Consider the following 18,953-nt stretch of genomic DNA (forward strand, 5'->3'; position numbering starts at 1 on the left):
TTAGCAAAAACTTGCAATGTTTACAGTTGACTCTGCAGAAAATGCTTCACCTGTATTTCATAAAAGGGAAAATCAGCCTGTTTAGCAATTCTTGCAATTACTGATTTGTACTCAGTAAATGTTTGATTTTTATATCTATTTTTCTGCACCTATATACTAGAGTCATGTAAAAGGAAGGGGCCGCAAGTGGAAAAAGTTTGAGAAGCCCTACTCTAGGTTGTCCTTTGGTATGCTTCCCTTAGAAGTGCCATAGAGTTACACTGGAAGACCTAAAACATTCTTAGAGAGGATATCTTTCTAGGAATTTCTGGATCCTCCATAGCAAATTTATAGTATGCTGGGACCAGAAGTCATCTGCAGTTTCAGGTAAATACAGTCTTGCTAGGAATGTACTCCTCATGGATGTGGAGGTCCGTGTGTGTGTATATATATATATATATATGGAATATAGGTATTTGGTCCACCTCATCTTTTCACTCTGCACCGAGACACTTGTGGGAAACTACCAATCTAGAGGCAACATGAGGATCATTGGCCAATCAAATGAGACATGAGAAAAGAATAAGGAATATATTTATTTGGTTTAGTAGACAGGAGTGATGGTTCATGTGAGCGTCAAGGAGGGAGCAAGACAGTATTGCCTTATTCCAGTGCAACGTGATGAAGCAAGAAAAGAAAAGAAAATGTTTATACGCTTCTCATTTCTAATGAAAAGAACAAACCACAGACCGCCTATTACAATGCAGTCTGAGCCCTGCCACATGCACAATGGAGGACCTTTTTATAGCAACACCAGAGGCACTCCAAGTGGCCAGCTACTGGTCAAAGGACCTTTAGTATGCTAAGTTTTTGACTTTGTGTTTATAAATACATTCCAACTTCTCTTCCGACATGATAAAGACATTTCTAATGAAATTTATTTTTGAAAATGCAAAGTATATGGGTCAATCACACTAAGAACCTAGGCTGAAAAACTACAGAATCATTGGTGTCCCACTTGTATAGGTTACCTAAATAGATAAAAATATATAAATACCTTTGGACACTATTGATGATGACCACATAAAGGCTCACGTGCAAAGAAGATAAAAGAGTTTAGGTTGAAATTTCAGTCTTATCGTTTTGAAGGATTTAGTGGAAACATAAATGCAGTTCTAAACGCAATAGAAGAGAATGTATGCAGAAGGATTTTCTAAAAGTGTTTTTCAAACCTTTTACCTATTAACAAAGTTGCCAAGATAAGAGATATTGGAAACCATGTATATAACTCAGAGATACAGACTGCAATTATCTAAAGGATGACCCTGAGTTTTCCTCATGATCTTTTCGTAATGACTTAGTTGATCTAGTCTGTGCCCTTCATTTAACAGCAGTGTTTACAAGAATAATCACAGGGTAGACAAAATGTTGCCATGACATCTAAGTACGTAAAAAGGGTATTGCCACCACAAAAGCCCTCAAATGCTTCTGTTCTGTTCAGTTTTCCTTTTTATAACAGCGCAATAGTTGGAAAATGTTTTCTTTTCAAACATGTCATAGAGCAGGGGTCCCCAAACTTTTTAAACAGGGAGCCAGTTCACGATCCTTCGGACAGTTGGAGGGCCGGACTATAGTTGGCCACCGAGCAATAATAATAATAATAATTATTATTATTATTATTATTATTAATAATAATAATAATAATTAATAATAATAATAATAATATAATAACAACAACAACAATAATAATAAAGGGTTGGAAGAGACCCTTTGGGCCATTGAGTCCAATCCCCTTCTGCCTTTGTGCACTGAAAGCACAAGCAAAGCATCCCTGACAGATGGCCACCCAGCCTCAATGTTAATAATAATAATAATAATAATAATAATAATAATAATAATAATAATAATAATAATGAGGGTTGGAAGAGACTCCTTGGGCCATTGAGTCCAATCCCTTTCTGCCTTTGTGCACTGAAAGCACAAGCAAAGCATCCCTGATAGATGGCCACCCAGCCTCAATGTTATTATTATTATTATTATTATTATTATTATTATTATTATTATTATTATTAATAATAATAATAATAATAATAATAATAATAATAATAAAGAGGGTTGGAAGAGACCCCTTGGGCCATTTAGTTCTATCCCCTTCTGCCTTTGTGCACCAAAAGCCATTAGTATTGCCCCTGACAGATGTCCACCCAGCCTCAATGTTAATAATAATAATAATAATAATAATAATAATAATAATAATAATAATAAGGGTTGTAAGAGAAAAAGAGATTCCTTGGGTCATTTAGCCCAACCCCCTTCTGCCCTTGTGCTGTGGGGGCCGGATAAATGGCTTCGATGGGCCGCATCCGGCCCCCGGGCCTTAGTTTGGGGACCCCTGTCATAGAGCATTGGTTTGCATATCAGAAAATTGGGGAAATATTTGAAGTTAACATCAGACTCAAAGCACTTGCAAAAATAAAACAAGTGAAGATTAATAAACAAAAAAATTCAATAAAATACAGAAAATACCTTTACAGTACAATGAAACAGTTTATAAGCTTAAAATAATTTAAACAACTATTAGAAAATGGAAAGTAAAATCAACAAAACAACACAGTAATAAAATTCCATTGCAGGCAATTCTTAAAAAGCCTTTTGGAACAACAACAACAACAATAACAGGAAGGGTGGATTTCATTTGCTGGTGGTAAGAAAGACAGTAAAGAGAGAGCCATCCTAGCTTCTCTAGGGAAGGATTTCAAAGCCTGGGAGGAACCACTGAGAAAGACTGGACCTGAGCCATATAGAGCTTTGTGGGACTCAAATCTGGCCAACATTTTGAATTATTCCAGGAAATGGACTGCAGCCAGTAGATGTAGCAACAAGGGAATCATATGCTTAGCTTTGCTCATTTCAGTGTGGGGGGATGCCTTTCTCTTGCCTTGGGAACCAGTAGTTATCATTGTGAGCATTGGCACTTACTAAGGAAAATGTTTCAAAGGGATCTTGAAGCCTCTTTGAGACTGAGAGAAAAAGGTTGGTAGCATAAACATATGAATACTGCATCTGAAGAATTAGACTTAAGCTTTGGCTACCAATATTTTTCTCTCGGTCTCAAAAATGCCACATGATCCTTTTGCATATCGATCCAGACTGATGAATTAACAAATTTCATTAATAAGGAAAATATTGTAAGACTTCTGCAGGCAAGGGGAAAAGGAAGGAGAACCAAACAAGAAAGAAACATTTTTAGCATGGATACTTTGATTGTTAAATGGAGTCAATCATTTTAATTCATGTAAAGATGGTTTGGGGAACTTTTTAAGAGTATAACAATGGTTTTTCATCTGCAGATGTTTATTCCAAGATTGGAAATACCTCTTTTTGGTATTACAACTTGCAGAATGGTTACTGTGGGCAGTTGTAGCCCCCAAGAGTAATTTCATACAGTCTGATAGGATGCTTGTAGAGATATTCTGTAACTGAATTGGCTAAAGTTCTTAAAAAGTTAGAGCTTAGGACGCACTGTGTAGTGCCTAAATTTACTACTATAATTTTTTCCTCTTATCCGTTCTTTTCCTAATTTGTTTTGGGATCACTGCATTCAGTAAATACTGTACACAGCTTTTCATTCTCACTTTTTGCAGGACATTAGGACTTCACAGGTATATATTCAAATCATGTTGAATCATGTTTGTTCCCCAAAATACCTACAGTGTGATATGAAATGGAAGCTTAAGTTTCAACCTGTTTCTTTTGCAGCCACAGATGTATGAAATGATTATTCTGGATGTATATATTAGCCTTAAATTGATCATCTAAGCAAGTTTTCATCTTGGGCTTGACCATCAGTTACATAGAAAGATCTCATAAGACATTAAAGTGGCACTTACTTGTAAGGTTTTAAAAGATAATTAATGAATATATGTAAAAATATTTTCCATTTTCAATTTCAATATTTTCAATATTTCAATATTTTAAATTGCAGGTACAGCCAGAGAATGCCCCAGTTCTGCTTTGGCTGCAAGGCGGACCTGGAGGAACATCTATGTTTGGCCTCTTTGTTGAGCATGGGCCGTATCTCGTCCACAAGAATCTCACATGCAAGTATTTCTTTCTAATACTAGAGAGTGCCAATGAAATGTAAATATTATTACAGTATTCATTTGTTGTTTTTAGGTGCCTTCACATAATGTATGACTTAATGGTCATCCTAAAATGAGTCCATCATTGAATTTTCTTAACAAGATTTGTTCAGAGTGAACTTGCCTTAACTTTGGTCTGAGAGAACAAGACTTGCCCATAGTAACCCAGTGCATTTGCATGGCTGAGGAGGGATTTGAACCCTGTTAATCCAGACTAGTCCAACACTCTGTTCACTGCAGTTTTTTGCAATACTGTTTTTTTTGGAATGGAAGTGATATTTAGACAGCAGACTGAGTAAGGTCGGAGGGCCAGATTTGGTTCCTCGGAGCACTATGGGCTTAACCGATTACTAAAATGGAGCCCAGAAGTGGCTGGAAGTTCACTTTTGGTTTCATACATTACCTGTTGTGAGACTAAAACAATAAGAAGAATCATCTTACTTGTTTTAAAAGAGTATCATCACTCCTGGGAGATGCCCAGAAATAGGCATGAGACCCAAATATGCCCCAGGGCCTCATGTTCACAATATGTGCTGTACTCACCTGGAAGTAATCCCATAGAATTGTAAGCAATTTTTTCTATCTTTCAAAAGATAATTGTATATACATATGGATGTTGCAGCTTTCTATTACAGTAGAGTCTCACTTATCCAAGCTAAACGGGCCAACAGAAGCTTGGATAAGCGAATATCTTGGATAATAAGGAGGGATTAAGGAAAAGCCTATTAAACATCAAATTAGGTTATGATTTTACAAATTAAGCACCAAAACATCATGTTATACAACAAATTTGACAGAAAAAGTAGTTCAATACGCAGTAATGTTATGTTATAATGACTGTATTTATTAATTTAGCACCAAAATATCATGATATATTGAAAACATTGACTACAAAAATGGCTTGGATAATCCAGAGGCTTGGATAAGCGAGGCTTGGATTAGTGAGACTCTACTGTATTTAGTCAAACCATATTTTCCAGAGTCAGAGTCCAACATTCAGGCCACTGCATCATAGTGACTTCCTTTCAATTTAACAAAACAGAGTATATGTAATGTTTTTAACAACAAATTCGCTATAATGTTGATGCTAAATCTTTCTGAAATATTTGGGTTTCTTATTTTTATTTTCTATTCAAAATACATCTTATGATGCAGGGTGATTTTACATTTAATATCAAAGGGCCAGTAATAGCCTTACCATGTACTTTTAAATACTGAACCAAGTGGATGCACATTTTCCATATTACATCTTCTTAGGATGCCATTAGGAAAATGTTAATTCTTTAATCAGTAAAAAGAAGATAGGGTGTTAGCAATGGAAATCTATGTTGCAATCAATTCTAATACATTATTTTCATATATAACCTTAACATACACATAAATGTTCAAAAGAAATCTACTAGAATACAATTGAATTATCAACAGTTGAAAATGTTACAAAGGAAATAAATGTTTCTTGTACAGCCTCCATGAACTTTCTGCACAGTAAACATGTTTTCAGTACAGAAAAACACATAATGTGATTGACAATGGAGCCAGGAGACTTGATCAACAACATATACCACTGCATTATCTTTAGAAGATTTGGCTTCTTCTCAATACCAGTAGTTTATTTCGGTCTTCCAAATTCATCATTCAGTAATTATGCAAGATCTGAAAACTTATTTAGAATTTTAAATTTTATTTTAATAGTGTCTGAACGAAAATTTCCGTGGACATCTAAGTTTTCCATGCTCTACATTGACAACCCGGTAAGTTAAAAATCAGCCATCTGACTTGAGATACTCTCACTGTATAAACTTTTTAAAATGTGTTGTTCTAATTTAAATTAATTTTCCTGGTATTGAATCTTATCTTTGCCCAAAGTTTGATGTTTTAGATTGATGTGTTTGACTTTAAGTAACGAATGAGTCACTTTCTATATTAAATCAGGCAGGCAGTGTGGTCTATGACTATATATTCTCCCAGGGACCTATAGTGTCCACAGTCTCCTGGACTCCCCCCCCCCCCCCCCCAGGAGACCTACTCTGACTTGACAGAAATAGACTTAGCTAAATGTGACTCCAAAATGACAAAGCAACCAAGAGTGTATGTATGATCTCTAAAATATACATCCCACCACTCTTTAAGTTCATGTCCCTGCGGCTGATAGTTGGCCATGTCCGCTTCGTAAATTAGGAATGGAAATAATACCTCCTACCAGATTTTATAAAACTGCATTTTCCAGCATTTCTCACCATTTGCTGGCTTGAGCTGTTTGGGGTTGTAGTCCAGCAATGTCTGGAGAGGGTGCATGATTTCCACTCTGTCTTTTGGTGAGACAAAAGTATCTGTCCTTGACTCAAGTTTATATATGTATCTCCCATGTTCTAGAAGTCCAAAAGTAACTTCTGTTTCAATACCAGTGTAGATAAGCCCTTAGACTGGAAAACTACCAGAAGGCACTACCCCAACTTATCTGAGAGTATGTCCCGCTGGGACGTATTTCTTAATTGACTTGTATGTGGAATTAAATGCTTAACAGCTTAAATACAGACTTAAAGCTTGTGTATTATAGTATGGAAGAGACTACATGCCTAAGAAATGTATAATTTGGTTTGATGTGAAAGATAGTAGCAGAGAGTTGGGAGCTAATTGTTTCCTCTCATCTTATCAGGTTGGAACTGGCTTCAGTTTTACAAATGACGATAGAGGATATGCAGAAAACCAAGATGATGTTGGAAGAGATTTATATAGGTAAATCAGTCAATCCAGGATGAATTTCTGAGGCTTTTGGGGGAAGTCTTTCCCATTTTAATTTCAGTAAATGCTAGTAACACTGCTGACATCTACTGGAGAGCTGAGTCTTTTGAGCCTCTGGAGTAATTTTCCTTTTCACTTTATATAAATTCTTTTATAAACATTTTCTTTAGGTTGTCCAGAAAGCTGTCAACATGGAGGATGGGGCTGGGGGTGGTTCAGATACGGAGAAGCTTTCCAACTTAAAGCAAACTTAAGGCAAGCCTATCATGGAGATTTATTGGCATGATTTGTTCAGACAGGATTTTCTTTTGTCTTCCGCTGAAGTTGGCAACATGTGATTTGCCCAAGGTTATCCAGTGAGCTTCCATAGCTGAATAAGGGTTTGATATCATGTCTCCAGAATCATAGTCCAGTTGTCAAACCACTACACTGCATTGGCTCATCATACTGACTCACACTTGCACATGTTATTCTGGAAATTATATCTGCTTATCTACTTTTATTTCAAGGAGATTTCAGTATTACATTTATGGGAAACTCAATTTTCTCACCAGAAAAAAAATCATTTCTTAGATTTATTAAGAAATAGAAAACAGAAGGCTAGTTTTATGATGCCTTTGTCTAAACTGAATGTAGTAGCTGAATAGAGATTTCATTGACTCCTGTCTCTGTGTTACTGGGTTATCTGTATTTTGATTGTATTTCAGTGCCCTTGTCCAGTTTTTCCAGCTCTTTCCTGATTATCAGAAAAATGACTTCTATGCAACAGGAGAAGTAAGTTTAGATAAGTTTCATTTCCAGGAAAGTATTTAAATTGTAACCCCAATGTTCTAAATGAGTGGAAATAAATTGATGAACATAAATAAATGTTGTTTGAATAATAACAACAACAACAACTACTACTACTACTACTTTATTTTTCTATCTCACCTCCATCTCCCCATAGGGACTCGGGGCAGCTAACACAAGGCAAAACCCGAGAACAATAAAACAGAGTAACACAGATAAAACAGCATATTCAAATACATAAGACACAATAAAATCAGGCATGAATACAAATGCAATACAATAACAGTAAAAACCAATTTGGAACATAAAATGAGATAAAAAGGACCTGAATCAGATGAAGAAAAATCTTCACCAGTTATATTAGGTGGTTAATCCTGTTTGCTATGGGGCTAATAGCAATTTTTATAAATAGCATGGGAAGAAAGGATTAGACACATCTATGTTTCAGCATTACTGGCATGATTTCTATTGTTTCTAGCAAAGAAAAACCAAAATAGTCAAGAGACCCTACTCCAGGTAACAGCATGTCATATGTTTTATTTGTTAGGGGCAAACTATAGTAATTGTTGTAATCATTTTTCTTTGTCATGATCAGTTTTTAGTATTAAAGGTAATTTCTTGAAATGACTTGTATAAGTGCTTTATTGCATAGAAACTTTGACCTTGAAAACAAAACTTATACACTTATACATTGAAGATGCTTATCTATTGAGCCTCTGTAATTCTATCTGATCAGAAGTATTTGAAGAAGTGGTTTATATTCTATAGCTCTTGGAAATGTTTAGGGTTGTAGCCTTTTGTCTTTTATAATGTCAATTTGTCCTTCTCAAGGTGTATCTGCGTTCAGTCTTTGGTAGTTTTCATCAGTTTTATTGGAATGTATATTCCGATGTGGGCACAACTGCACAGACTGACTATTGCTGGATAAAATAATAAAAGCAAGTATATAAAAGTGGTGATGCAACAGGTTAAACTGCTGAGTTGAACTTGCTGACTGGAATGTTGGCAATTCGAATCCGTGAGACAGGGTGAGCTCCCGCTGTTAGCCTCAGCTTCTGCCAACCTAGTAGTTCGAAAACATGCAAATGTGAGTAGATCAATACGTACCACCTCAGTGGAAAGGTAACAGCGCTCCATGCAGTCATGCCGGCCATATGACATAGGGAGGTGTCTATGGAAAATTCTGGTTCTTTGGATTAGAAATGGAGATGAGTACCACCCATCTCCATTTCTACCTTTACCTGTGTTATGGTTGTTTCTTGGCATTGAATGTTTGCCTTTGTGTTTGTGTATGCTGGAATCCGCCCTGAGTCCTCTTGGGGTGATAGAGCGGAATACAAATAAATAATAATAATAATAATAATAATAATAATAATTATTATTATTATTATTATTATTATTATTATTATTATTATTATTATTATCAGCAGCAGCAGCAGCAGATAATCCAAGTTCTCTGTAAAGACCAAAAAGGTCTGCCTCCTTGTGCAAACAGTTTGGGTTTTAATGTAGTCTTTGAATATTGTATTTATTCCATTCCTTTTTCCTCCCGTTACACAATTTGTCACATTGTTTCTGTTAACGCACCAGGTTCTGATGATAATGCAGAACACCCGAGTTAATTATTATTTAATGTGTACTTAGCTAAGTAGTGGTAAGAAATCTTGTTAGTGTATTGCAGATATGCTTATTGGGTCAATAGAGAGACTCCCTGATGTGCTTCATTTTCATTGTGCAACTGGGCTTTTCCCAGCTCTGCTAAACAGTAATGTAATAGCAGTTCTGTATTAGATGTTGCAAAACTTCAATAACATAAGTCCAGTTATGAAAATGTAGTTTTCATACAGGATTTTGGCTATGGGTTTGCATTTTCCCTGTTCTGGTTATAGATCAGTGGTTCTCAACCTGTGGGTCCCCAGATGTTTTGGCCTTCAATTTCCAGAAATCCTAACAACTGGTAAACTGGTTGGGATTTCTGGGAATTGTAGACCAAAATACTTGGGGACCCATAGGATGAATACCACTGTAATAGAGCATATTGTCTCCTGTAATCTTAAAAATCATCCTAGGAGTCATTTGCAGAGCTCTGGCTGGATGTTATTTATCCGAAGAGAAAATCAAGGTGCAGTTCAAAATGACTTCCTGCACAAAAAGGAGTTTGAAAAAGTGCAGTCAGTGTTACAATTAAATTAAAATCAGAGTCGAAAAGAGAAACTTTTAAAGACTAAGCTTAAGATAATCTCAGTGCTCACATTTCAAATTATAGTCAGAGTCAGCTTTGAGTCCCCTTTGGGGTGGAGAAAAGCAGGATAGAAATGAAGTAAATAATAAATACATAGGTTCTCTATAGCTAGTAGATGCTTGGATGAAAATAGGCATATGTTGTGATTAGTGATGATTAGTGATTAGTGAATAAGAAATAATATTCATAAAACAGCCGCCAGGGGGAGCACATGTGATGTGACTTTTCAGCCCAGTGGCTTGTTATGTTTCTGATTTTTCTGTTTTTCTTATTGTTTGGTCCACAGAGTATTTGGGGCGAATAATATTGGCGTCCACATTTAGTCTGACAGCATTGATTTTACAATTAAGAGCTTAAATTTTATACAACTTTGTTTACTGCCTTCTTCCAGTAATGCTTGTTTGGGTAGTGCAATTCATTGAGAAATGTATCCTGCCAAAAAGTGAGCTTCCTTTTTGTATTGGAAACAGAATTCTTTGGTAACTGCAAAGCAGTTCATTGCTAGATACTGATTGCTAACATACGTTATGTTTTAATTCTAGTTGAGAGACGGTTATACCTCCATTATAATTGGGGTGTGGCAGAGACTCCTTCTTTGGAGGCTTTTAAGCAGAGGCTAGATGGCCATCTGTCAGGGGTGCTTTGAATGTGATTTTCCTGCTTCTTGGTAGGGGTTTGGAATGAATGGCCCATGAGGTCTCTTCCAATTCTATGATTCTATGATTCTGTGAATTTGTTCCTAGAGAAGCATAAACATCATTGAATGCTTTTAGATGATACTACTACATGGAAGCTAATATTTATTGACTTTTCTTCATTACCTTTAGTCTTATGCAGGAAAGTATGTGCCTGCCATCGGTTACTATATTCATACTCATAACCCTACAGCGAAGATTAAGATTAACTTCAAGGGTATTGCCATTGGAGATGGTCTCTGTGACCCTGAATTGGTATGATTTTTGTTCATTGTAAATATTTTTACTTGTCTGTAGATACAAATGAGCTGTGATTCTCAAACTGAATGCTAAACAAACCCTATCCCAAGTGGCTTTCCTGGTTCACAAAGCTGAAATATTCCAAAATTATCAATCTGGGGCGAATAATATTGACCTCAGCATTTAGTCTGACAGCATTGAGATAGTGACACCTTTGTTGTCAGGGTGTTGCCATTGGACAGGCTGAGATAGTGACATCTTTACTTTCTGATAATTCAGTGCACACACATTTGGTTTCATGTGTAAAATTATGAAAAATATTACACATAACATTTCATTCAGACGGTGTGCATATGAAACAAATAAATTTCATGTTTAGACTTGTGTCCCATCTTCAAGATATCTCATGTACATATATACAAAAACACTTCTAGTCCCAAGTATTTCAAATAAGAATAATCTTAATGTTTTTTGTTGCCTCTATTTCCTTTGCAGATGTTGGGTGGCTATCCACAGTTCTTGTATCAAATTGGCTTGGTGGATGAGACGCAGAGGGATTATATTGAGAATCAGACAGAGCTGGGAGTAATCTATATCAAGCAGAAGAAATGGCGTGAAGCCTTTGAAGTATGTATTAAAGACCCACATACTGGCCTTCAGCAATTAAAACCATCTGAACACAGAAGGAGGAAGAATGGAGAGTAAAAGCTTGATGTAGAAAGTAGCATTCATTTATATAGCAGCAGAAGGTGCAAGAAAAGGAGGAGGTCTAATGGGGAAAAACAATCGGTATCCAACGTTTTGCAAAATTTACCTTGGCTGCTTTTCAAAATTGAGTGCCTTAGCATGTGTTTACACAAGCAGCTCTTTCATGAGTTGCTTGAGTTTCTCCAAGTCCATGCTCAAATGCCCAAAAGGTTTATTTTATCCCCAGGAAATCCCAAGGGATGCAATCTTTGAATTTGTTGCAACTTTCTGCACATACACACAATCCTTTTGATACATGAATTGAGGTTCCAATTTCACACACGCACACGCACACACACAAACACACATCTCACAAATGGATCTGAAAAGCTCACATTTCTGTTTTCCCCCCTTTGGATGTCTATTTAGTCTGTGTCGCACCATATCAGTGCAGCATCACAGATCCATCTTTTTTAATGCATGCAGCTGCTTTTGAGTTAATGGAAGTTGTGCATTTTGCAGAATGATGATTTTGAAAATAGTCTTTGGAATTCATATTATTATGCAGCAGAGATGTCCTATCTATCCACTGGAAAAAGTGTGGTGTAATGGGTTGCTGTGAGTATTTTGGGGCTGTATGGGCGTATTCCAGCAGCATTCTCTGCTGACATTTCACCTGCATCTGTGACTGGCGGGACCAAGAGGAGAGCCTCCCCAACAGATCTTAGAGTTCGCATTAGTTCATATGGATAAATGCAATCATGAAGATAGGCTGGATTCGAACCATGTAGAACTTTATAAGTAATAACCTGCACTTTGAACTGAGCCGGGAATCTTATCGGCAGCCAGTGGAGCTGCTTCAATAGGGCGTAGTACGCTCCCTATCACTAACACTTGGTTGGAATTGGACTTAATTAGATATAGGCCAGACCTATAGAAATCAATGTAAGTGTGGTTAGGCTCAAAAAATGACTTAAGTCTGGATTCAATGCATTGAGTTTTGTACTATATTTCGTTTCTTCATTTTTACAGGTATTTGATTTTCTGTTGAATGGTGATCAGACAGAAAGTCCTCCCTACGTTCAGAATGTTACCGGATGTAGCAACTACTTCAACTTTCTGCAATGCCAGGTGATTAACCCCTTGCACATGATAAAAACTAAGCATTTTGAATTGTAATTTTAAAGGAATATTTTATTCATAACAATTTTGATGGGTATTATGAATTGACATTCTGTTAAAAGCAAAGTGCAGGTATCCTGTGTCCCCCCCCCCCCCCCAACTAAAATTCCAGATCTCACTTCTTTGCCTTAAAACAGTGGTTCTCAATCTTGGGGTCTCCAGCTGGTAAACTGGCTGGGATTTCTGGAAGTTGTAGGCCTGGGGACCCACAGGTTGAGAACCACTGCCTTAAAACAAAGCACGTAGTCAAGGGTTTTCCCATTTCAAGGAATGGATAAGAAATTCCACATCTACTGCCAAGGCAGCATAAGGAAGATTCAACTTCTGGCAGCTATACAGTAACAAAGTCAGTTTGAATGGCTGCGTCTCTTTTTATATCAACATCCTTCTCTTCAATTACTGAAAGAGAAGACTTAGCACGGATCGTTTTAAATAGCAATTGGATGGTTCATCTGTCTCTGTTAGCCATGATAGCTTCATGAAATGCCCCTATTGAGAAGAACATACAAAAGCAGGAGACAGTTGTTGCCTTCATGCCCTATTTGTGAAACCTGCTTGTAAACCATATTGGTAACAAAATGCTGCACTATTTGGCCCATTTGATTTGATCAAGAAAGAATTATTGTTGTTATCTCCATCCCATTTTGTCTCTCTTAAAAAGAGACCCAAAGTAGCTAACAACAAAAGCAATGCAATATTAAAGTGCCATTGGTACCTAATGTGCTTTTCCATAAAGGAGCTAAGAAGTGCTTCTTTGTTCCAGATTTAAACATGAAACTGCAGTGGTCAACTTATTGCTTTTGTGATATATTGATGGATTATTAGGGTATGCAGCTTTCAGCTATTTTTCTTTGTCCTTGCCTCCTTCTCCTAAAAGGAGCCTGAAGATCAGGAATATTTTGGAGCGTTCTTGGCATTGGCAGAAGTAAGGAAAGCTATTCATGTTGGAAACCTTACCTTCCATGATGGCTCTGAAGTTGAAAAGCATTTGCTTGAGGATGTGATGAAGACAATAAAGCCTTGGTTGGCTGTCCTAATGGATAACTACAGGGTAAATTCTTCAAATATTCTGATTTTGTGTCATCCATCTGCAAAATAAAATTGGAATGTTCTAACAATTAAATTATAATAATTCTTATGACAATGTTGACTTGCGTTCAACATTTTATCCAATTTTGAAGATGGTTGTGTGAACCAGCATCAGTTTGCTGAATGCTTTGTTTTTGTAATATGTAGTGATGAATATGATTTTGTGGCTTATTGTTTACTTCTAAAAGATTTGCTTTGTTGAGCTATTGCTTACATATTTGTTGGTGATAGTAGAATTAAAGTTGAAGGGTATGTTTCAAGATAATTTGATGGATTTGTGCAACACCATTTAAAAAGAAAATGCACAAAAACTCTTGTCACTTTTGCCTCCTGGGAAATACTGTGTCACGTAATACTGTCTTGGGAATATAACAGTCATGACAAAATAAAGCAAGGATGGCCAGTTTTTGCCTACCTGGGCACAAATTCCATACCATTGTCCTTGCTAACATGTGCTATTGGGACTTATTTGCTCAAAACATCTGGAAGGCCTCAGTTGCATATGGCCTCAGTGTAGATATGGTGTATTTTGTGACTTGGTAGAAAAGCTTTCTACATTGAAGCACTTGCTTTGTAAGTTTCTGAACTGTTAGGCTGTTTTATATCCCAAGGCAGAGGTGTGTTGATTTTGCAGATTCTATAGTGTTAAGAGGTAATGCAGGAGAAATGAAATGCCTGGTATTTTATGGAAAAGGATGAATATATATGTATATTATAGATATTTGAATGAAGTTTATGCTCCTTTTTAAAGATGTAAAAGAAATAAAATAACTCCTTTGCTTCTCCATGAACCAAAACCAAATGGGGAATAATAATACACATAATTCATTATATAGCATTTGAGAAGAATTTGGTCTGGCATGCGGTAGCTACACAGGAAGGAGTGCTGGGGGTTTTCAGACTTTTTCAAAAGAGTGTAACTTATAGACTAAAAGTAGTGTGCTTGGTACTTAAAGTGCAATTGGGATTGCTTTAGAAACCTGGCCAGAACCTTTTATTGAAAGACCTGTAACAGTTTCTGTGTCTAGGATTATTATCAAATTGCCATTGAGCAAGGGAAAGGAACGGGTCAAAAATAGGCAGCAGTTATAACTTACAGCTGAAACTCTTCAGAGAAAGCTTTATTTTATGACACACCTTTTATCCATCTTGCCACACCATTTGCTCTACTTTTATCAATATGTTGTAGTAGCAGTTTAGTAAGCAATTCAGACAAATGGTGTGATTGGAAAATTTTGTACAGGCAGTTCCAGGTTATGAATAAGATAGGTTCTGTAGGTTTCTTCTTGAGTTGAATTTGTTTGTAAGTCAGAATAGGTAAACATCTGAGTTATAAACAGAGCTATCTGTATTTATAAAGACAAATTGTAACATCCAAAGAGAATGGGAGAGGAGACAGTGGGAGGAGAAATATGTCTCCAGCATGATAAGAAGGGAAACGGATAATTAGAAAAGAAAGTGGAAAGAGAGAATCTATATGATAGGGTAGGAAAATCATCAATTTAATTTCAAAACGGGGATTTGCGAACATTAAGGGAGAAACAACGATCCCAAACACTTTTCTTAACACATGGGATGAAGTCCTAACTCTTTCTCACTCAAACTCCTAAACATTGCAAGTCAGATGGCTGAAGACTTCACTCTTGTTTGTATTCTAATAACCTGTGAGAAGAGACAAGAAAACAGAAAGTTGCCACATCTCAGACATTATAGCTGCAATTTCAGATTTCACACATCCTTTAAACATATACAATAATCAGATTTATGCTTACTTTTTCAGGTTTCTCTGTTCATTTAGTGTCTTTCACTTGAGTATAATGCCTGTGTTTCAGGCTAAGACCATTTGGTTATCTATTATTTATCCTTGTTTTTTTGCCGTTTCATTGTTTTCAAACCATCAAATGAAACTTGATTTTGTGAGATTTCTCCCTGCCCTCAGGTCTTGTTTATCTGAACTTCATAGTTAGTTGACTTGTACATGCCTTCCAGGTTCTCTTGTACAGTGGACAACTTGATATCATTGTGGCAGCCCCACTGACAGAACGATTCCTTCCTACTGTGCCATGGGCCAGAGCAAAAGAATACAAGAATGCAGAGAGATTTGTATGGAAAATCTGTTCTAAAGATCAAGATGTAGCTGGCTATGTACGGCAAACAGGTGAATTCTATCAGGTAAGGAGAAAATCTCAGAAGGCATAGAAACTGTACTTTCAAAGTCTCCGTGTTCAAACAAGAATTTTGGCTGGCTGACTAATTTGAGTATCTCATCAGATAGTTTTATTCTTCTGTACGAGCCCACACAAAGCATGAAGTTGAAGGCTTCCTCTAATTTGATGTTTAATAGGCTTTTCCTTAATCCCTCTGTATTATCTAAGATATTCGCTTATCCAAGGTTCTGCTGGCCTGGATTGGATAAGTGAGACTTTACTGTATCTATAAAAAGCTTAACAGGTTGTGATGACAGTGTCTGAGCTGCCAGATAAAGCTTTAACAGTCTAGAGATAAGTTTCCTTTTTATCTCTTGAAGATGTACAAACAGAAGGTACACTAACATTAAGGACATTAAAGTGATAGCAAATGCTATCATATTCTGATCATGTTTGGATTTTGGGCCTGTGAATTCTCCTGACTAATTTCTCTTCAGTATTGTCTGTCCTTTTTGAAACTTAATTCAGAAAGACGAAAATGCAACTGTTCGCTATTTTCACTGAAGCCTTCTTTGTATGTATATAATAGTTCAGCATTTGAGGTTCACACCGAAGCCTGGAATGGCACTGCAAATCTCCATGGAACATTTAGCAGTGTCTAGCCATGGCAGCCAATGGGTTAGGGAGAGGTGAGCTGTCTGGGAGGATGTGAAGTACAGCCAGTACTTGTGGTTCTAACAGCTCCCAAAGCCAAAGTAAAATGAGTGTTATGTCTCACATCAATTACCACATCTTGTCCTGGTGTGAGGAAAAATGCCACCATAAAATCTGAACTTGTGTTGAGCTAACATTAGTAGAAGGAAGGACCATAATTCAGTGAAAGCTCCTATTCCAGTCCCTGGCATTAAAGGGGATGAAGATGATGACAGAGACCTCTGCTTGAGAACTTATGACCACCTTGAGTCCCAGTTTTGAGTCCTATGGATAATGTATTGCTTCTGAACATGTTATGTAAAAAAGAGATATTTTTGTATCTTAACCATTGTTCAAAAAATTGGATTTTTTGACAACTCAAGGTGGTGGTCTGCAGACTGGTACTGTCTCTGATTTATCTAGTGCTTGTTCCTGGAGAGTCAATGGAAGCAAATATGGTTACAGTCCCTTACACAGTGGAGGACAAATATTCTGTCCCCCATATCTTATAGCATAAGAATCACTGGACTAGAATACCAAAAATCTTCAGCTATTAAGAACCTACTAGCTAGGGATATAACTTTCTTTTGGCCAAAGTTGGATAGCCTAAGTCATTGTGATTGTAAGTGCAGGGGGAAACACACACGAGTTTCTAGGAAGAAGGGTGAAATAAAAAAGAAAACAAAAATTTAATAGCCATTGAAATCAGGAACAACATACATATTGATAAATTTTTAATTATTATTATTTTCAGCCAGATTTATTATTATTATATATTGTGACATGGTTTTGCATTAAGCAAAGCAAATAATTGAGGATGTCTTTGCATTTGTACATGCTTGTAATAGTTGCTGAGGTCTAACCCTTCCACAGAAGTCACTAGTTGAGATAGACATATAACTTATTTAATTTGCAAGGCTTCAGGTTTTGTTGGTTCTAGTGAAGTTCTTCTCTTTAATGACCTCGAAGACATTGCCTTCAACAATTCAAATATTTGAATGAGTGAATCCGGAAATTAGAAATATTAGTAACGCAGTGTGGTTTAACACATTTTAAAATCTGTGTTTTCAGACCAAACACATATTTTGCAGCACTTCACTGCTTCTGACAGAAATGTAACAGTTTATTTCATTTGTGACTAGCCTAGACTAGATATCACACTTCAACTGAGGGATGATACTGTGTTTTAAATGGCATGCTGAATGCTACTGTAGGACTCCGTGTGAGTGAATTGGGATTTGAACAATCTCCTAGGTCCAATTCAAATTCCTCATACTATTAGCCTGATGCTAACTGAGTTAGGGAATATGGGAACTGCAGTTAAAAAAAAGGAAAGTACATAGTCTCTTGGCATTCACTTCTGTTTGGTTTCAAGACCTCCCATGGCTACCAAAATCCATGGATGCTCAAGTTACCTTATTTATAATGACGTAGTAAAATGTTATGCAACGACAAAATCAAGATTTGGTCTTTGGTGGAAGTGAGGAATATTTTATAACTGTGGATAGTTGAATCCATGAATACAGCGGGATGACAGCACCTACACATTCATTGGGATCAATGCAGGTACAATAGCCCTGGGGATAAAAACCTTGAATGTTTTGGAACAGTATTTTTTCTCTTTCTGATGATATCCATCTTATCCATTAATTCTTGTTTTTGTTTTGTTTTTTTCTGCAGGTCATTGTTCGAGGTGGAGGGCACATCTTGCCATATGACCAACCAGAAAGAACATTGGATATGATGAATAGATTTATCTCAGGAAAAGGATGGAAATCAAATGAAAACCTTGCCGAAAACTCAGCTTGAGCACAGCAGACTTCAAAATTTGTAACAGACCTCACTGACTTATAGAGAAACTTTGACCAAAAGGTCAAATCAGTAGCACTGGAGAATAAAGTAATATAATGTAGTTTATGTTCTTGCTGCAAATGTTAATAAGGTATACTTTTGGGGGGTGGAGGGTGGGGAGTGGATCAAACCTTGCTTCAGTTTCATAAATAATAAAAAAATTACTTCAGTCTACCTGGCATATTTCTGGAGTCAATCTTTTGGCCTAATCTATTCTGTAGAAGTGGTTGAACTGTAGTCTCCTCTGCATTTCTGGGCATGGGAGGCATTGGGCCTAGGGGAGGCTGAGGTCAGCGTTTTTAGGTAATTTTAGCTTTTGTCTTGATTTCTCCTGACATTTTATGCCTTCACAGACTGTAAGAGGCGCTGGCTTCAGTTCTCTTTGTCTTTCTTATGGTGGTTTGTATGATGTTAACCCAGATGTAAGAGCCATCATAACATATAACCCCCGTCTTCTAATCTATTGCCAATTTCT

The 18,953-nt window shown here is 36.7% G+C and overlaps 1 protein-coding gene across 3 annotated transcripts in view; it reads left to right on the forward strand.

Moving 5' to 3' along the window:
* The window catches only part of cpvl (carboxypeptidase vitellogenic like), a 37,050-nt gene extending 18,398 nt beyond the window's left edge, over nucleotides 1–18,652 (forward strand). For all 3 annotated transcript variants that reach the window (XM_008117030.3, XM_008117031.2, XM_003224920.4), the window contains 10 exons: nucleotides 3,965–4,079; nucleotides 5,814–5,872; nucleotides 6,778–6,857; nucleotides 7,571–7,637; nucleotides 10,722–10,844; nucleotides 11,325–11,456; nucleotides 12,549–12,647; nucleotides 13,576–13,749; nucleotides 15,777–15,959; nucleotides 18,308–18,652. In XM_008117030.3, the coding sequence (XP_008115237.1) occupies nucleotides 3,965–4,079; nucleotides 5,814–5,872; nucleotides 6,778–6,857; nucleotides 7,571–7,637; nucleotides 10,722–10,844; nucleotides 11,325–11,456; nucleotides 12,549–12,647; nucleotides 13,576–13,749; nucleotides 15,777–15,959; nucleotides 18,308–18,436 (1,161 nt within the window). In that variant the 3' untranslated portion in view covers nucleotides 18,437–18,652. The remainder of the gene's footprint in view (nucleotides 1–3,964; nucleotides 4,080–5,813; nucleotides 5,873–6,777; nucleotides 6,858–7,570; nucleotides 7,638–10,721; nucleotides 10,845–11,324; nucleotides 11,457–12,548; nucleotides 12,648–13,575; nucleotides 13,750–15,776; nucleotides 15,960–18,307) is intronic.
* The last annotated feature ends 301 nt before the right edge of the window (nucleotides 18,653–18,953 follow it).

Source organism: Anolis carolinensis, chromosome 6 (genome assembly GCF_035594765.1).
Source record: "Anolis carolinensis isolate JA03-04 chromosome 6, rAnoCar3.1.pri, whole genome shotgun sequence".
Lineage (NCBI taxonomy): Eukaryota > Metazoa > Chordata > Lepidosauria > Squamata > Dactyloidae > Anolis > Anolis carolinensis.